Source organism: Panthera pardus, unplaced genomic scaffold (genome assembly GCF_024362965.1).
Source record: "Panthera pardus isolate Hobbes unplaced genomic scaffold, ASM2436296v1 HiC_scaffold_17, whole genome shotgun sequence".
Lineage (NCBI taxonomy): Eukaryota > Metazoa > Chordata > Mammalia > Carnivora > Felidae > Panthera > Panthera pardus.
Window position 1 is genome coordinate 60,906,380 of NW_026526732.1, and position 21,467 is coordinate 60,927,846.

Here is a 21,467-nt window from a genome sequence, read left to right on the forward strand (position 1 = left end):
AAGCAAAATATGGTCAGTAATGTAAGAGAAGAACAAACCATTCATAAAAAAGTAGATTAATTCAAAACAGTGATCTTGTATTTCAATATGCAGCAATAAGGGTAAGGAGCATTTGAAGGAAAGAAGAAAGAGGACGTGAGCAAAGGAAACCACTGGATCTGTTTGGACAAATAGAAAAGTGTTCTCTTTTCACTATTATGTATGATGCATGAAGGGCCAGGCACATACATTTTGGTCAGAATGTGAAGGACCTTAAATTACATGCTTAAGTGTTTGGACTTTATGTGCACTGAGAAGCTTTTGAAGATTGTGGAAGAGACAAGTTATATGACCAGAATGCGGGGTGCTGAAAAATAGGACTCATTTTCCTTCAAGCAGGGGAAAATCCCGTGGGCCAGGCGTTCATATCAATGTAGTCTAATATATGGCTCACTTTGAATAAACAAGACTCTTTTTAAGGGACATAGAAAGTAACGTTGGATTTTTTTTCCTGATTTCTTTTGTTATTACTTTTAAGTAAATTCTGATTGCAGTAATTTTTGTTCATGTACTTGAAGATGTATTTTAGAAGCATAGAATGAATTTCTTACAACAAATTTATATATGTTGTTAAGTAACTATGCTGTTTTGGAAAACTATGTTAATTGGAATATTGTTGTTCTCTCATTTGAAAATACTTTAGTAGGGGAAGCATTCTAAAGACATGTAGATTAAATAACTAAGATTATTCAATCTCTAGATATACAGAGATTTATATTGATAAAATTTAAGGATCAAAATTACATTTCACAGTGTGATTTTTTTTTTTAGATGTTATTTCAGCATTTATGGCCAAATGGGTATAATGGATATAAAGAATGCAATTTTAGATGAGATTTCTCTTTTGCTATTTAAGGTACTATTTCTGGAATACTCTTATTTCTATATAATTAGGTTGTAGTAATATCAGGGTAGCCTCTGTGGGAACCAAGACCATCTTTCAAGGGATATAACATGGACAGAGCACATTTACTTCCTTTCTCCTAAGTTAAAGTGAACAATTAGCACAGCCAGAATGACATATGAAAATTGGTTATGGGGAATTAGATTAGTCTGTGTCATTGTGAATTGATTATATACCCATGAGCCTCAAACTGTTTTTAGTGATGGCCACTCAGTGAATATTTAGTGAATGTAAGCTAGTCACCAGTGACTGTGGTAGATCAATAGGTATCAAGCTAAGTAAACTCTTCTGTCAACCTGTTTAGAGTGTATTGAGGAAGACACATGTTGTATCAGTCAGGATTCAGTAAAGGAAACAAACCACTCTCAGTACATTTTAAATAGAACAGAATCTTGCAAGAAATTAGGTACTTACCAGTGTTGGTAAGATTGGAGAAGTAGAAGTCAGGGGGCTACCACTGAAACTGTTGAATTGAAGAACCAGCTACTGTGATAGTGATCTAGAAGTTGAGAAGCCACAACTGCTGCTATGCATGTCTTTTCAATGTTCATGAACACACTGGAAAGCCAAATTTTGAGCATATGATACATCTATTATAATTTTCAGCCCTCATTTCTCCAAGATCTTGCTTACCAGGAAAAGACAATAGCAGGAAGATAGTTTTCTCTTAACCTCCATCATCCAGATCTTGCACACGGGCATCTAATTAGCAGAATTGATTTTTTTACATCAAGAACCCTGACTGCAAGAAATCTGGAAAATAAAGGTTTTACCTTCTGGCCCGTGTAATACAGGAAGGCTTATTGAAGGAGCTGATTAATACTCTCTGCTTTAATTGAGAATGGAAACTATTTAGGAAGAAAGAAGTACCTGCTCCTTTAATCTTATGGAGTTTATGTTCTGGAAGGACAGAGGGATTAATCAACCAATTAAATAATTTATTTCAATTACATGTGTAATAAAAGGGATAAAGTTGCTATGGGAAAATAAAATTAGGGGATCTGATCTAGACTTATGATGTTAGAGAAGGCTTGGCTGAGAAAGTGACATTGAAGCTGAGGTTCGAAGGTTAGGAGGTCAGAAAGCAAAGGACAGCAGAAGAATGTTCTAGGAAAAGGTTCTGACAGCAGAAAAGCAATAGCACATTGAAGGAAGTGAATAAAAGTCAAAATGAATAAAATATAGAAGATGATGGAGAGTGGCAAATGGCATGTTTGTGGCATAAGATGAATCTATGTTATAGGCGAAGACCAGATCATGAGGACTTTGTAAATCATGTTACAGATTTGCTGTTTTATCTTAAAAACAATGGATTATTATTAGCAGAGTTGAGGAAGGAAGGGGGTATGATCATCAGATTTGTGTTATTAATAAGATCATTATACATGCAGGCAAGGCTCTAAGAGGGTATTGGGAAGACCAGTTGAAGATGTGGATTCACTGGGGAATATTTGAGAAACAAAATTGCTAGGATTTGTGATTAATAAGATATGGATGATTGAGGAAGAGATCTAGAAGTTTTCTGGCTTCTAAAAGATGTCTGGCTTGCGTTGTGGTGTAGGTAGTTGGGTCATTTGTGAAGGAAAAGAAGAGTGGAGAAGGAGGAAAGGGTGGAGAAGGAGGAAAGTTAGTTTGGAGGAAAGGGTGCAGATCTTGAATTCTGTTTGGATATGCTGAGCTTTCAGTGCCTAGATACTTAGAGATGTAGAATAAGTATTGCATAGATATGAGTCTGGTATATCAGAAGCACAGTCCATTTTGGAGTGGGAAAACCATGGGAGTGGATGTGAGTGACAAAAGAATACAGGATCAGTTTCGAGGAATTCTAATATTTAATGATTAGATAGAGGAGAATGAGCCAACAAGGAACCCTCTAAGACATTGTCCTAATCCAGAGGAATATACTGTCCTAGAGGCCAAGGAAAGAGTGTTTCAAAGAGAAGGAAGTGATCATCTATACTGAGTGCTGCTGTGAGTGGTCAAGTAATATGAGGGCTACAAAATAATCATTGTATTTAGCGAGATGGAAGATATTGGTGACATTATTTAGAGCTTTTGTTGTTGCTGCTGTTCACATAGTGGAGAGCAAAAAAAATAGATTAAGTTGGCTGATGAGTGTAAGAATAGAAAATCCAAGTACAGGCATTGATTTTGAGAAGTGAATTTATATAAGTAAAAGGGATGATAATCTAGGCAATATGAAGTAGTACCCAGATGGGTAGACATATTATTTTCAAGGTGGAAGTGATATGTTTGTATTTTGTGGCAACTATTCAAGAGAGAATGAAAAGGGATTGAAATTGATTGATTACTAATATAGAAAATAAAAGGGATTACAGATAATATGAGTCCTGAGAAGTAGAGAGAAATGAAATCCAAAGAACAAGTAGATTTTCCTTATATAGGAGTTAGGGTACTCCTATTATAACAGGAGGGAAGATTTAAAAACTGGGTTCTGATGCAAATAGGTTTTAGGTATATGGCAAGAAGATGAGGGCTTTACTCTGGTGTATTATATTTTTTTATGAAATATATATTAAGGTCATTTTCAGAATCAAGGATAATAAGGTGGTTAGAAGTTTGTGGAGGAAAAAAGAAACCTAATATAAATCTTGTGAAACATGTGAAAAGAAATTGACTGTAAAGACATTTCAGAATTGCTGTCCAGTGTTAAGGGCTTGTTGAGATTGTGATAATGGATTTAGAGTGGTCTTAAGTTGCCCCTGTATGCAATTTTTCTTAAGCACTAGCCACCTTGGATTATCCAAGTTTGGCATTTTGCCAGTCAGATATGACAAAAGGGCAAATAAGTTTAAGAAATTGGCAGGAGTGTGATTAAAATGTTGAGCTCTGCTCTTTAAGCAGGAGAAAGAAGGACTAGGGTGGAGGGGTGGGAGCCGGTGCTGCTGATGAGTAGAAAGAAAGTAGAGGAATTGTAATCTCCAAGTGTCAGTAATGATAAAAAATGGACTTCGAAAAAATAGCTGGGCAAGCTTGAAATACAGGAAGCTTTGATCAGAAATTGAGGTGTTTGTACTAATGATTTTAAAAGTGGTACAGTTGTAGATTGATGACAAAGCCTAGAAATAATACCTGATATGATTGAAGTGGGACAGAGGAGATGTCAGTGGAAATGAGGGTGTCAGGGAACTGAAGGGTGAGTGTTCTGGATGTCCGCATGAAAAATACTGTCACCTAGGATGATGACAGGAATTGGGATGGAGAGAAAGACTAGGAGCCATAGGTATCAAGTCTTCATTAGATAAGGTTAAATAACAGGTGACATAGTCAGATGGACTTAAAAGAGCAGGAATTTTTACAAAAGTTGAGTACATAATTGACTGGAAATGGTAATGGGGAAGAGAGATATCATCTCCCACCACTTAACAGGGATGGATGGGAGACAGAATCCGTAAAGGAGAGTCAAGTTTCAAGTTAAGCTGAGGTGATAGAAGAGCTTGATATAGTCTGCTATCACTGTGTGGCAGTTCCAGAGAGTAGAGCGAAGAATTTCATACCCTAAGGTGGGTATGAATAGAGAAGGTAAGGAATTCAATCAAGAGCAAAGAAATACCAAGTATCGTGGGGACATTAGTATAATAGAGGATTTATTCCCCATTACCTATTCCTATGCCAGGTGTCAATCAGAATCTGAAATTAAGGCCCTAAAATTTTTAACATGATCCCCAGAAATTCTGATCATAGTCAGTTGATCTAGGTGAACAGATGACTAATGGACCTTATCCTGAGAACAGGGATGGGAGGGACGATGGATTTCCTCCTACAGCCTCATGGAGGAAGGAGTATTACATGACTTGGTATGGATGTCAGAGAACCAATTTTAGATGCCTTGGAGAATAATGTTTAAAGTGGAATAAGAGCTTTGAAAGAGAGAGAAAGATAGGGGAAGATTGCATGTATATTCCTTAGATCTCTAAACTCCTTTGTCCAAAAAGAAGCCAGGTATTGGTTTATGTTCCTAAGTGAGCAGATCCACTGTCTCATGCTGATTATCTTTATAAACATTGAATAATAAAAATAGCCCTTAACCAAAGATGAGGATTTTTCCTAATATTAATAATTCATACTCACTAATGATTGTGAGAAATAATGGCATCATTTGGAGGAAGATATTTGCCTCCTGGTTAAATTTTAGTTTTTATAATGGCAGTTAAGTTATTCTTCCTAATGGATTTGATATTATCCACATTAAAGCATATCTTATCAAGATAAATTACCTCAGAAGGCTTACAAAGGTCACTGTAAATTAGGCAATTTTTGTCATGCTTTTCACCAAGGGCTTGCATCAAAACTGAAGTTGTTGTGTGGCTCCTGTATATATTTTGTCTTACTGGAAAAAAATTTTTGTTTTCCTTTAATATCCTCAATTGCTTGTTAGTTTTGGGGTTTTTGTTTTGTTTTGTTTTTGTTTTTGTTTTTTCCTTTTCTAATCACGGTTTTCATTCCTATATTTGTTTTAGTGGATGTCAGCTCAGGAAGTGATCACATTTTAACCTTACTCATTTTTATTTATTTATTTATTTAAATGTGTATTTATTTTTGAGAGAGAGAGAGAGCAGAGGGGAGGGTCAGAGAAAGATGGGGACAGAGAAGCCAAAGTGGGCTCTGTGCTGACAGCACAGAGGCTGACAGCAGAGAGCCTGACGCAGGGTTCGAATTCACGAACTGTGAGATTATGACCTGAGCCAAAGTCAGGCGATCAACCAACTGAGCCACCCTAGGTGCCCCTAACCTTACTCATTTTAAAAAGTACTCGCACTGCCTTTCCATCTCATGGGTAGGAAAAAGATATGGAAGGAAGCGCTGCATATTTTCACTGAGGGAAAATATGTGTGCTAATGAATTATCTTAGCAGCTGTCTATTCCATTCTAATTTTACTGACTCTAAAGCCCTTTATGGGAAGTTCATTTGTGAAAAGTGGAAATATAAAATCTGAGGAAACCAGGCTTAAACAGTGTTTTTTTTAATGTTTATTTTTTGAGAGAGAGACAGAGCGTGAGCGGGGAAGGGGCAGAGAAAGAGGGAGACACAGAATCTGAAGCAGGCTCCAAGCTCTGAGTTGTCTGCACAGAGCCTGACATGGGGCTCAAACTCACGAACCACAAGATCATGACCTGAGCCGAAATCGGACACTTAACCAACTTAGCCACCCAGGCACCCCTTAAATAGTTCTTAAACTATGGACCTGACTTCCTTTACTTTTTGACAGCTCATGTTCTTTTGTGTTGTATTTCCATGTGTAGAAACACTTTCTCCAGTTAATATAGTATTGGATCTTAAATATCTTCCTTGGAGAATCCAATGCTCTGTTCAGAGAATGTGAACAGGATGAATTATATCTCTGAAGCTGTTCAGAGGTTAGCAAAGCCTGGACTCCAGGTAATGCTTGCCCTGGGAAACCAGATGGAAAAACAGTGGTTATTTTGATACATCAGAAAGCAGCAGTCATCTTGTAACAAAAAGTGTAGCTCCATAACTCATGGTCTTAACCATCTCTTCTCAATTCATTTCTCCAAATTAAATTCCTGTTTAAAAGCTCCTATATATACATATACAGGAGCACCCAATGTGGTGCTCAACTCATGAACTATGAGATCATAACCTGAGCTGAAATCAAGAGTTGGACACTTAACCAACTGAGCCACCCAGGCGCCCCAAAAGGCTTTATTTTTTTAAGGGAGGACTTTGTACAAATACACACAAATATTGCATGTATTTACATGTGTGTTTTAGTGTAAACAGATTTGGTCATGTTATGGTTTATGTCTCTTGTAATAATACATAGTGGAGATGTTTCCAATGCAACTGAGAAAGACTGGATTCTTTGTTTTAACAACTTCATAGTATGGCACAATGTGCACATTATCTTAATGCATTTACCCAGTCCTATCTTGATGGACACCTTTGTTTCCAATTATTTTTGATTGTAAACAGTGCATGGTAAACATTCTTGCTCATACTCTTGGCAGCTGCAGTGATATCCATTGGGGAAATCCCTAGCCATGGAGTATTATCCATCAACACGGTGTATGCATTTAAAATTTTGGTGAATGATCTCCAGTTGCCCACTAGGGAGATTGTTCCAATTTACATTTCCTTGAACAGTAACTTCCTCCCACATAACTTTACCAATACTGGGCAGTGTCAACATTTTTAAGTTTTAAAAAATGGTACTTTAATATCATTTTGACTGACAGTTCTTGAATTTTGAGTAAAGCTCAGCATTTTCCATATTTGTCCACTTAAATTCCTTTTTTTATAATTTTCTTATTCATATTTGTGGTCCATTGTGTGTATATTGCATGTGCTGTCATGTGTTATAGACATTTTTTTCCTAGTTAACTTTTGATTTTTATTTATGAATATTTTTACCTTATGGAAATTATTTACCAATTTATGTATAGTCTTTGGGCTTTGTCTTGCTCATAAAGGCCATACCTACTTTATCCATATATTCCTCCAGCCCTTTTTAAATTTAATTTATTCTTATTAAATCTTTGATCTGTCTGGAATTTTTTCCATATAGTATGGACTCATCATCTTTTTCTGAATACTCCCTGTTTCTTCTGTTGATTTTAATTTTGATATAACATACAGAATTCTCATATTTGCTGGAGTCAATTTCTGGACTTTCTTTTTTGTTTCATTGATTTTGCTATTTCTTCTCTGGTATCAAACTGTTTTACTTACTCTCTTGCTATAATATTTTTAATACTTGGTTGAGAATAGGCATCCTGATTATTCTTCAATTTTAGATATTTTCCTGAATAAATATACAGGTTTACTTTGCAGGGTGAACTTGAGTATAACCTCCAAGAAATCATGTTCATTTTTTAGTTGAGTTAGTTTCTTGATTATGTTAAGTTAGTGAGAATTGGCATTTTTGCCAAGTCAAGTTTTCCTATCTCAAAAGCAAAGCTTGTGATTTCATTTCTTCAATATCTTAATATAAATGTAATTATAAGTATAGTATCATTGAATTCTGAGGTTAAATTGTACTTAGTTTTGGTGTATTATTTTAATGCATTGATGAATCCTGTTTTCTAAAGTTCTTTGCCATTTGGATTGATATTCATAAAAGAGTTTCTCTGTTATATTCTGTTTTTTGCTTCTTTATCAGGTTTTAATATCAATGCTATTTCACTGCTTCTGTAAGATTAATTCTGGGACTTTTATTTCTGTGGTCTGGGCCTCTTAATAGTATTAGAATTAATTTGTCTTTAAAAATAGGAAAACCCAAATGTAAGATAGCTTTTAAATTTTCTTCCATTGTTTTATTATTTTACAACTTCTTATCACTTCTAGGATAAATGTTATAACATTTTTTTCCTAGAAAACCATCCATCCCAAACAGTTTTTTAAATGCAGTGTATTGAATTTTACAAAGTACCCTTTTCTGATTATTTTAAACTGTGATATATTTCTGAACATTTTTTTTTTTAACATTAGTAATTTTTTGTCTTTGTGCTCATGCTGTTGTGCTTGTGTACAACTATCTCTTTTTACTGGGGCACCTGGGTGGCTCAGTCAGTTAAGTGTCCGACTTCAGCTCAGGTCATGATCTTCCAGTCTATGAGTACAAGCCCTGCGTCAGGCTCTGTGCTGACAGCTCAGAGCCTGGAGCCCACTTCAGATTCTGTGTCCCTCTCTTGCTCTGCCACTAACCTGCTCCTGCTCTGTCTCTCTCTCTCTCTCTCTTAAGAATAAATAAGACATTAAAAAAATAAAAACAAACAAACAAACAACTATCTCTTTTTATTTAAGGGCTAGACAGTAAGTATTTTAAGCCTGTGGGCATATGGTGTCTATCACAATTATTCAACTATAACTTAAAAGCAGCCATAGACAATATGTGAACAAATTAATATGACTGTGTTCCAATAAAACTTTATTTACAAAACAGACAGTTGGGGCATAGTTTGCCAACTCCTGTTCTTGCCAGTAATAGTCATTGGTGTTTTTTGTTTAATTTTTCTTTTAAAATAAGAGTTTTTGTGTTTACTTATCAATCTCACAATTTTTAAATGATCAGATTCTATTTTAACTTTATTAGGGTATCTGTTTTTCTTTGGTTTTATTATCCTTTAATTTTTCCAACTCTTGAGTTAGATGTTAATTTGTTCATATTTTTATTTAGTTAAGTATTCAGCTTTGATATTTTCTGAGAGTATGATTTACTCCGTCCTGTAAATTTGGTGTGTGGTGTTTTCATTAGTTTTTAGACTTAGGCAATTTTAATTTTCATTTTTCCTTTGTTTAAGAAAGTCAGAGTAAGAAAGCTACCTATATAAAGTGACATTAGTGTGTTAGAGTTATTATTTTTTCAGATGTTTTATACCTAGTTCAATCTAACGTCACATCTCACCTGGAATGCTGTACTAGAATAATAAACCGAAATGGTCTCCTCTATCTCTCTCCTTCAAACCCTTGAGTGGCTTTCTACTTTATTCAGACTAAAAGCCAAAATCGTTATAATGGATGTCCTCAAACTCATGTCCCAAACTGAATCTTGGTTCCCACCTTCCAAGTGCCTAGCCTAAGGCACAAGCATTGGCCGTCTTCATCCTATTTTCCCTATCATATAATCAGTGCACCAAGGCATAGATAAACTAGCAACAATTCTCTTTCCTTCATACCTCCCTTCCCAGGCAGTCACCCAGTCTTCCTTACTGTATAGCCTACCTTCACCTCGACTTTATGTGGTATCTCTATTTCCTACCTCCATCTTCTCACTGGGACTGTTGATAGCCTCAAAGCTGCTCATCCAGCCTCTGGTTTCACGCAAGAAGTTACCTCTCTAAACAACAAACCTGAAATTGCTTAAGAATTTTACTTGGCCCTTTTCTTCCTATGCTTGGAACCATGTAAAGCCTGATCCTAATCTTCCCTTCTAGCATCATTTTCTTGCATTCACCCAATGCCTCCTGAATAATGTGCTTCAGACACACTGTATTCTTTGCTAGTTCCAGCCTTTATGCTTGTCTATCCTGCTACCTACTATCCCCCCACTTAGTAGTATATCACTTGTCCTTCAAGACCCACATTTCACATTTTCTGTGAAGACTTCTTCGATGAGATCATTGATTCATTCATTCCAGAAATGAGCAGTTAGTGCCAGCTATGCAGAAAGTACTCTGCCAGGTGCTAGCAGAACAAACACAAATAAGCCATAATGCTGTTCTTCCCCTCATTTCAGCTTTGTCCATATACCTCTATTAGAAACATATGAGGCACCTTGGTGGCTCAGTTGGTTAAGCGTCCAACTTCCTCTCAGGTCATGATATCATGGTTTGTGGTTTTGAGCCCCACGTCAAGCTCCGTGCTGACAGTTCAGAGCCTGGAGCCTGCTTCATATTCTATGTCTTTCTCTCTGTCCCTCTCTCGCGCGTGCTCATGTGTTCTCTCTCTCTCTCTCTCTCTCTCTCTCTCTCTCTCTCTCTCAAAAATAAACACTTAAAAAAGTAAAATAATAAAATAAAAAGAAATATATCATATTTTATAGAAATCACTTGTGTATGGGTCTCTTTCCATTCTGCAGATTATTCAAAGCTCAGATTTTGTCTTAAATTTCTTTGTATTTCTAGGATCCAGTACATGCTAAATGTCTATTTATCATTCAAGTTATCTTTTCTTTGGCCCTTTACAGTGTCCTTTTTTTAAGTCACAGTCATGTTTTCTTTCCAAATTTGTTGGAAGGTACTTTTCTTAGGAGTATAAATAGTTGAGTACAGTAATGAATATGAAGTTGTGTAGAACTAAATAGAATCATGTGGTCAAATTATACAGCTGTATTGTACATAGATGAGTAAAAAATATCACTCTAGAGAGTGCCTGGATGGCTTAGTCAGTTAAGTGTACTACTCTTGATTTGGGATCAGGTCATGATCTCAGGGTTTGGGTGATCAAGCCCTGCATCGGGCTCTGGGCTGGCAGAGTGGAGCTTGTTTGGGATTCTCTCACTCTCCCCCTCTCTCTGCCCCTCCCCTGCTCACACTCTTCCTCCCATCTCAAAACAAGTAAATAAACTTTAAAAAAAAATCATTCTAGGTATCTTCCTATAGGGAACTATGGTCCTTAAACTTTAGTGTGCATCAGAATAACTTGAAGAGATTATTAGAAATGTATATCTAATAATATGAAAAGATTTTTCATATTATTAGTCATTAGGAAAAGGCAGATTAAAGCCACAATGGCATACCACTACACACCTCTTAGAATGGCTAAAATAAAAAATAATGACAGTCTCAAGTGTGGACAAGCATGGGAAACAATTGGAATTCTAATATATTGGTGGTGAAAATGCATATGGTACAGCTACTTTGAAAATGGTTTGGCAGTTTTTGTAAAGTTAAACATACGTTTACCATGTGACCCAGCAACCACACTCCTGGTATCCAGAGAAATTAAAATATATTCATGTTCTCTCTCTCTCTCTCTCTCTCTCTCTCTCTCTCTATGTCTCTCTCTCTCTCTCTCTCTCTCTCTCTCTCTCTCTCTCTCTCTCTATGTCTCTCTCTCTCTCTCTCTCTCTCTCTCTCTCTCTCTCTCTCTCTCTCTCTCACACACACACACACACATACACGCACACGCACATGCACACACACACACACACACACACACACACACACACACACACACACAGAGTGAGCGAGAGAGAAACTTCACATGAGGATTCAATGAGGCTCTACTCATAATTGCCCAAAGTGGAAACAACTCAAACATCCTTCAGTGGATGATTGGATTAACAAACTAATATATCCATCCATGCTGTGGAATTCTGCTCAGCAAGAAAAAGGAATGAACTATCAATACAACTTGGATGAATCTCAAAGGCTCATATACTGTTTGAGTCCATTTTTATAACAGTCTTGAAGTCACAAAAGTATAAGGATGGAGAACAGATCATTAGTTGCCAGAGGTTATAAGTGGAGAGGGTGTAACTATAAAGGAATAACAAGGGAATTTTTTAGGGTGAAAGAACTGTTTTATATCCTGACTATGGTAGTTGTTACAGAAATTGAACATATTCAAATTCATAGACTGTACACCAAAAGTGAAAAAATAATAAAATTTTTCTGTATGATTTTTAAAACAAGATTTTTAAAATGTACATCTCTTTGCCTCATTCCCAAGGATTCTAGTTTATTTGTACTCTGAGCTAGACCAGACCACAAGTAGCAAATTTAGCTTCAAAGACAATTAGGAATGAGCAAACCAGACTTATTTTAGGATTGTTGTCACTTCAGGTCTATACTAAACCAATTAAAAAGCAATGCACAAGATATTTTTAGCAAGAATAGAGACAAAAGAGAAATGATCCCTAGTGACTCTATATTCCTCACTGAGACCAGAGGGATTACTAAGATGGTTGCCCGGAACCTGGTTGAACTCAATTGGTCAGAGTGGGGGTGGGGGGTGCTATGTGAGTACTCTGCTACGTAATGGGAATATTCTTCCCTACGGTTCATTATTCCCTGCCTTCAGCCTCTTATTGTGTCATTGGTGCTGCAAACCAAGTCCTGCTCCAAATGGAGTTTGACTAAGGAATCTGCATTTATTACAAGCACATCAGGACATTCCATTGCAGGGGTCTACAGACAGCAGATTCAACTGAAACAAACAACAATCCAAGCAGTATAATTTGTACAGAGTATCTCCTCCAAAAAATATTTTCTTATTTATTCTGTTAGCTCTGAGTGTCTACTTATGAATATTAGAGAAGAAACTTACTAGATGAAATGTGTCTCCTCTCCCTACCCTTGGCCCATGAAAGAACTCTGTTATATCCTAGAAAATACTCCACAATTGACCTTATCCCAAGTCATCTCATATTCATAAGAGCTGTGTTAAGAAAATAGATCATAACTCTTGTCTGAAAAGATGAAAAAATTTAAAAAGATGAAAGTTTAGACAATATGACCCAAATGTAGTTAATTATAAGGTCAGTGCATGATATGATTTCTAACAAGCTGACCACACTGCACAAAAATAAAAGAGGACTATATTCCCCATGAAAGTTGAAGAAGGAAGTCTTTTTGGGTATATGTGTATTTTGTTCAGGACTCTAGGTCTGTGTGTAAGTTGTTATTTACTGGGATGGCCACTAGATGGAGTGGTTTGTTAATGTATTTCTGTTTTATTTTTGCAACAGATTTCATGGAGTGCTGTTTTCTTAGGTCATTTCCTTAGTTAATTATTATTAGAAGTTTAAAATTTGGGGGTACCTGGGTGGCTAAGTCTGTTAAGTGACTGACTGTTGGTTTCAGGTCAGGTCATGATCTTACAGTTCATGGGGTCGAGCCCCACCTCAGGCTCTGGGCTGAGAGCACTGGAACCTGCATGGGATTCTCTCTCTCCCTCTCTCTGCCCCTCCCCCACTTGCATGCTCATGTGTACTCGCTCCCCCCTTCAAAATAAATAAATAAGCTTTAAAAATGAAAGTTTAAAATTTTAAGTGACTTTAGACATAATCAATGTCACAAAGTCTGTACTAGAATCACAGACCCCTGAAATTCCACTTCCTGTCAGTGTAATGCCCCTTGCATAAAAACCATGGAAAGCTTCTCTTTCAAAAGATGCTCTTGAAATGTTGATAATTAAATTTTTAGAGCAATAGCAAGCAAATGCAGGACATGATGCCCCATTTATTGACTACATAAATACTTATTTTATGTTAATCTACATTCTTTAATTTTATAGGGAGATTTTCTCCATTGTATAGTGTGAGTCTCAGTGAATTTTTTTAAGATACTCTGCTGTAGCAATTATATAGATTGCTGATAAGTGGATCAAATCCCACATCTGAGTTCAGACAAGGTCAAAAACAGACACCAGAAGTGAAGTTAGTATATTCAGGGCATTGTCAAGTTGAGGAACTAAGGTGGTCAGTGCCCTCCCATCAAAATCATCAAGAACACACCTCTAGGTGAACACAGTTGGGTTTATTGGGTCACTTCAATGAGAAATAGTGCATGCGCTAAGGAATCATGCATGGGGATCTCAGAAAGAAGAGGGAAATGTCTTCCAGGAAGTAGGTTATGTACAGAAAATATAAAGACCCTGGTGAAGTGGATGTGGCTTTGTCAAAAAAGGGACTTAGAGAAAAAGTCAACCCTAGTAGCTGGCATTGGTAAGTGAGGTTAGGGAATGAGAATAATTTCTGTAGAGTCTTTTTTTTTTTGTAATTGAACAAATACTTTTTTAATGTTTTTTTGCTTGTTTGTTTTGAGAGAAAGAGAAAGCGCAAGCAGGGGAGGTGGGCAGAGAGAGTGGTAGAGAGAGAGGATCCAAAGGAGGCTCCACACTGTCACTGCACAGCCCAGTGTGGGACTTGAACTCACAAACTGTGAGATGATGACCTTAGTCAAAGTTGGACACTTAACCAATTGAGCCACCCAAGCACCCAGAACAAACATTTATTTAATGCCACTCTGGGTCAAGCATAATATTGTGCCCTTTAATCCGTAATGTTGGACCAAAATAGATACAATTCCTGGCCTCGTGGCATTTACATTTCACTGGAGGGTTCAGACAAGTGTGATGAACACAGCATGTTAAGTGTTCTATTATAGGAAATACAAGGAGATATAGCAAGTTACTGGGCCTCTGTAGCATTTGATACTATTGACAAGGCCCTGGTTCTTTTTTTTCTCCTGGGTCTTCTCCTGTTTTTCTAACTACTTTTTTTCTTTTTTCTTTTTTATTTAAATCCAAGTTACTTAACATATAGTGTGATAATGGTTTCAGGAGTAGAATTTAGTGATTCATCACTTACATATAACACCCAGTGTAGAGTCCTGCATTGTAAGGGCTGTGGCCTTTGCCCTGAATAAGTTGGAAGCAATTTAGATTTATGTTTTGTTTTTTTCTTAGATTTATGCTTTTTTTTAATAGAATATTTTTGGAAGGATAGGAAACAAGAAATAATGTTTGGTTACAAATCTGTATGAAAGAGATGCTTACTTTTAGCCTCATTCCTTTTGGATTTTGTGTCATGTTGGAGATTACCTATGTTTTAAGATAGGTAAAATATAATTTTTAACAACTTTATACAGAAAAATATATACTTAGGCCTCAAAACAAGAATAATTTTATGCTTACTTTGATGAAGTCATTGAACAAAAATGCTAAATAACAATTACTTGTAAATGTTAAATAATACTCTTTTATGTCTTGTTGATATCTACCTTAGGTGCAGAAGTCAAGAAACAAACAAGTACGAGAATTATTTCCAGATGGTTTTAGTATTCATCATGCAGGAATGCTTCGGCAGGACAGAAACTTGGTTGAAAATTTGTTTTCTAATGGGCATATCAAAGTTCTAGTCTGTACAGCTACATTAGCCTGGGGTGTCAATCTTCCTGCTCATGCTGTTATTATTAAGGTAATAGCTTACCTTACATGGATTTGTGTGTGTCTTAAACCTGTGGATTGATTTATTTAGAAAAATACTGTGATTTGGCTGTTTCATTGACTTTTACTGCTATTCATATAAGGTAAGAATTATTTGCTCCAAAAAAAATCTAGTTTATATTGTGAAAATTTAACTCTATCACAGATGATGAAAGGATTAGTTAAAGTACACTTTTAAGATCTTGCCATATTTGCCTAATTTCAGTATTCAGCTCATCAGGATTATAGTTGTGTGTGTTTATGTAAATTTTTATTAACTTTTCTTCATCTAGGGAACACAAATATATGCTGCAAAAAGAGGCTCTTTTGTTGACCTTGGAATTTTAGATGTCATGCAGATATTTGGTCGAGCTGGAAGACCACAATTTGACAGATTTGGAGAAGGAATCATCATAACAACACATGACAAACTCAGCCATTACCTCACTTTGCTCACTCAACAAAACCCAATTGAGAGTCAGTTTCTGGAAAGCCTTGCAGATAACCTAAATGCAGAGGTAAGATCTGGTGAAGAAAGGATAGGAATAGAATAATCAGCTGAAAGAATGGCCAAGTAAATATCAGGTGGAATTGGTTGCTATTCTGTAATCTTCAGGAATATAGTTTATGCCTATATAATATATGACTATATATATATATATATACACACATATATATATATATAAATAATATATGACTATATAATTATAGTCATAAGGCACAACAGACTGAATGGACTAAATGGCAATATTGTTGGTTAATTCAGAACAGTGTAGGATGCATATGATAACTGATAAGAACTCATTGCTAAAACAGTGTACTTTTAAACTGTGAAGTTTTGTTATAGGCCAGAAATCTAACCAAAGCTATACCAATGAGAGAAACAGAAATAGCAGTAACCACCACTATATTTGGATTACACTCTTAGAAAGTGTTTTATAAGGTTTATAAAGGTGTTTTTTTTCTTTATGTTAGGTCATTGATTGACCTTTCATACAGAATATAATTGCTTAAATTGAGCTACAGTATTATAATTTGTTTCATGTATGTATGTGCATTTTGTGTTAAGATTTAAATAGCAGACTCTGGAAGTCCAGGTAATGTATTAACTGGTAAAGAGGATAAACATTCTTAATTTAAGAGTCTGTGTGTCAAACATTTAAATAAAGTTTCACTCTTTTGATGACATTTTTTTAATTATTGCCCTGGCATTCAACATTTTCCTGCTTCTATATCCTTTCTTGTCTTTAAAATTTATTCACATAATTTTTTAAAATAGATGGAGTATAAATGTTAAATAGATGAATAAGTGAAATGTTAATAGATGAATAAATGAAATGAAATATTTGCAATCAAATATTGTGTATGAGTGCTATCAGGTACTTCTTAAACAGCTTATAAAAATTTCACTTACATTCTGTTCATTACAATTCTTTTTCGAGGATCAAAAGCACATCCACTATGCAGTCCCCTCTGTTAAAGTACATGTAGTCCAAAAGGGGAAAAAAGATACAAAAACACAGTGATATTTTCTATAGGAAGTGATATTTTCTATAGATGGAGTCAGCAGAAGGAGGAAACACTTTTGGTCTCTGGCTATTAGGAAAAGCTTTGTTCCTGATGATGGCAGAACTTGATCTGAGATCAGAAGATTAGATAAGGTTTGGAAGATCTGGTTCGAAGTTAGAAAAAGTCATAAAAGACGCTAGTCTCTAGTAACATAATTACAAGAAAATAAAAATGATTAGAAAATAAATTTTTACCCTAAAGGCAATGTTATTATAGCTCAGTTTCAGTCCCCATTACCTGTTATGATTGCATGCTTTAAATAATTAGGTCTTTGGTGGGTCAACAGTATCTCTGATAGAATAGTCTATTGTACAATCCATGATAGTAATAGTAGGAGTGGCATGAGAACAACCTAAATGCCCTGCGAGGTAGATATTATTGCCTCAGAGAGATAAATAACTAACCCAAAGCTACTGATTTTTGGAACTAGTATTCAAACTCAGGTATATTTAACTACAAATCTAGTTTCTTTATGATAACCTAGATTGTTGTTGCCTTATACAGAATGTAGTCAGTTAAAGGTGAATACATTTCCCTACATTGATACTTACCATTTGCCTTCTCTAAGACCAGGACTAATTTTTCCAAAATGGTAGTCATAATTTCTCTCACTTAAAAAGAAAGGCTCTTTTTTTGCAAGTTTTCCAGGAAAGTATATCAAGGAAGACTATATTCATAAATATAATTACTATCCTTTTTATAAATGGTAAAGTAAACTCAAGGTGGTGATGTTATTGTGCAGAAGACACGGGATAAGTGAAATACTGCTATGTCCTCAAGGAACTCTTTTTTATAGACTGTAAAATATTATCAATGAAAAACTATTTGGTCAAGCCCTGAAAAATTTAGAAAATAAATTGTAGTCAATAGATTTAACTCATATTCATAAAGTATTTATTAGGTAGGTCATTTTCTAAAATGTCAACTAACTATAACCATAATTCCATTTAATGCCATCAAAGGCATTCAAATAATGAAATATATATCTAGAAATTTTTTGCCAATATATTGAAGTACAGCCATTGCTAAAACTTTTTTCTCATATTTTAGTCTACTTAGAATAGCTCCCAATTAAAGTAAATTTTCTTTTAAGGAAACAAATTCCCTTATGGTTGAGTATGAAATTAAATTTGGTAATCTGTGGAAATCAAGTGTGAAATTAGTTTATAAAATGAATGTGTACTGTGTTCTTAAGGTAATGGATTTTCAAGTCTTTAGACTCCCCAGATCTTTGCAAGACTATTCAGTGGCAGTGATCAACATAAATGTCATATTAGATTAGGAATATTGCCTCTACTAATATCTTTTGTAGCATGAATATCTATTCTGACCATTAGTTTAGAAGAACTGAAGAAAGTAATATGTTAAGTAATAATTTTAATATATTTTGTGAGACAAATTTGCTGATTGATACCTGATACCTAATACAGCTGACTCTTAATGCTAATGCCAAAAGGTCACAAGTCCCTTTTTTTTTTTTAAGTTTATTTATTTTGAAAGAGAGAGAGCTTGCACATACATGCAAGTGAGGGAGGGGCAGAGAGAGAGAGAGAGAGAGAGAGAGAGAGAGAGAGAGAGAGAAAGAATCCCAAGCAGGCTCTGCTCTGTCAACACAGAGCCCAACTCAGGGCTTGAACACACAAACCATGATATCATGACCTGAGCCAAAATCAAGAGCCAGATGCTTAACTGACTGAACCACCCAGGCGCCCCAACAGCCACTTACTTTTGCACTGAGAGAAACACTGAAGCATGTTTGAGGCTTATTAAAATGTATTCAGCAGACATTACTGTGTACCTGCTCTGTGTTAGGCCCTTGTAGTACATACTTTAAAATATGTGAATATATCTGTAACCCTACATATATTCTATATGGAGTTTTTCTTTTTTTTTTTTCAAGTTTATTTATTTATTTTTGAGAGACAGAGAGGGCACAAGCTGAAGAGGGGCAGAGAGAGAGGCAGAGACACAGAATCCAAAGCAGGCTCCAGGTTCTGAGCTCTGAGCCCTCAGTGCAGAGCCTGACTGCCAGGCTCACAGTCACAAACCACAAGATCATGACCTGAGCTGAAGTTGGATGCTTAGCCAACTGACTCACCCAGGCGCCCCTATATGGAATTTTTCTTGTCTCTACATGACATAGTATAAATACCTTGTCCTTAGATTTAAGTCTTCCATAGTGTAACCAACCTTCCCAATGCTGATTCTGGTTATTCTCCAACACATGTCTTCTGCACAAGACAGACTCTCAGTCTATTCACTTCATTTATAAAGTCCCAATTTTCCCATTTATAAAATAGGGACAATCTCACTAGATTGTTGTGAAAAATTAAGAAGCACCTGTGCTAAGCTGGTATTTAGTAAACTATTTGTATCACTTACCATTATCTGATAGTCCCTTGATACTCAGCCTATTTATACTTACTGTCAGCTTTCAAATCCTAGCTGAATAAATACATAAATGGTAGTATTTTTTTTTCATATATTTGCTAAAGGATACACACACACACAGTCATGCATACACATACATACTGATGATTATATTTATTTTGTTTTTATAGGATTTCAACCAGTTTAAGAAAACACACAAGGAAGTTTAAGAAAACACACAAGGAAACAATTAAGATCATCTTAAAGGCTAAATTTAAATAGGTGAATTAGATATAAAGTGATACTTTGAGTCTAACTTCTAAATTACCAAATTTGGGGTAGATTTATTTTTTCTTCTTAACATAGAACTCTATTACGTTGTATATTTAATGGCACTTTTATAAGTTTTACACGTTAGGCATTTTTAATTAAAATCATTTTTGGATAAGTATTATGTACTAGGCACCAGGGATGGTGATTTCATGTACAGTCATCTTAGTTACACGTGTCTCACCTACATGACCAGGGGACTTCTTAAGACCGGAGATCATGCTCCAATTTATTGCTATATCCATTGTACTTTATATAATACAGACTTGTAACTGAGTTACTATGTGATTGTTGAGATGAATGGATATATTGCAAAGAGATTTGAAAAATACTTTTATCATAAAAGGCTCCTGTGCTAAGTAGCCACTAGGTGACAGCAGATATTTACAAGCAAATTTTTGTCTTTGTCACTAGGTGGCATTCAAAGATTAATCTAGAAATATGATGTACCATCATGAATTTACATCAGTTTTTCAGGGTAGTCTGTTTTCTTTTGGTGAACACTTAGATGACTTGAATGACTTAATCCAGTTTGATACCTTCTTCCTCTTTCCTTTAATCTTATCCTTAGTAGCAACAGGTGCTTATTAATGTTTATTTACTGAGTCTGATTTTGGAAATGATAGCATTATTTTATCCTTATCCTTTATAAAATTTTCTATCTCAGGAGTTGTGTTATATTATTTTAAAATATCTATCGGTCATAAGGGAATCCACACTGTTTTGGCCATCAAATAATAAAATCACAAATGGAGGACACTATCAGATTTTTAGCTATATAATTAAACTAGTTTCCTTTACCTCAGCAGGCTAGAAAATGTTTCAGCTGTCTCTCTCTCACTCTTTTTTTTTTTTTTTTTTTTTGAGAAAGAGAGAGAGAAAGACAGCAAGTGTGCATATGACTGCAGGAGGGGCAGAGGAAGAGAGAGGGAGAGGATCTTAAGCTGGCTCCACGGCCAGCACAGAGCCCAAAGAGGGGCTCAATCTCACTACTGTGAGATCATGACCTGAACAAAAATCAAGAGTCAGACACTTAACCAACCGAGCGCTCGGGTGCCCCCAGCTGTCTCATGTTTAATATTTAGAGAGTGTGGCACAATTCCTTTATTAGTTATGTTTTAGTCTTGCTACTCTTCATTTTGTAGAAAGTCTTACAGTTCACTTTTTAGGAAATGTATATATTTACCTATATTGTGGGTGACTTAGTCATTTGTAAATACATTAAATTTATGTAACTATGCTGATACAATTGACATCAGACATTGTGTAAGTTTAAGGTTTACAGTGCAATGGTTTGATATGTGTATAATTGTGAAATACGTACCACAGTAAAGTTAGTAAACCTATTCTTCATGTAACTATCATTTTGTTGTTGTTATCATGAGAACACTAAAGTGCTACTCTCATATCAACTTTCAAGTACACAATATAGTATTACTAACTATAGCTCCCATGCTGTACATTAGATAACCGAAACTTACTCATCTTACAACTGAAAGTTTATGCCTTTTGACCAACATCTCCCCATTTCCCCCACCCCTCAACTGCTGGCAACCACTATTCTGCTCTTTGTTTCCATGAGTTTGGTGTTTCTAGAGTCCACGTGTAAGTGAAACACTACAGTATTTGTCTTTCTCTGTCTGACTTGTTTCAAGTTAGTGTAAATTTAAAGTAAATAGAATCCACCTAGTTATTTTTACATTGGTCATTTCTCTTTTTTTAATAAGTAATAGCATGGTGTATAGTATAGTAATGTTTATAGATTGCTAGATCTCATCTTCAACTAACTAAAGATAGCTAAGCATCCATATTTATTTCACAAAATTAGTTATACAGAATTAA

At 35.5% G+C, this 21,467-nt stretch overlaps 1 protein-coding gene across 3 annotated transcripts in view; it reads left to right on the forward strand.

Moving 5' to 3' along the window:
- ASCC3 (activating signal cointegrator 1 complex subunit 3) overlaps positions 1-21,467 on the forward strand; it is a 359,800-nt gene that overhangs the window by 198,612 nt on the left and 139,721 nt on the right. For all 3 annotated transcript variants that reach the window (XM_019442967.2, XM_019442970.2, XM_053904622.1), the window contains exons 15-16: positions 15,157-15,348; positions 15,650-15,874. In XM_019442967.2, the coding sequence (XP_019298512.2) occupies positions 15,157-15,348; positions 15,650-15,874 (417 nt within the window). The remainder of the gene's footprint in view (positions 1-15,156; positions 15,349-15,649; positions 15,875-21,467) is intronic.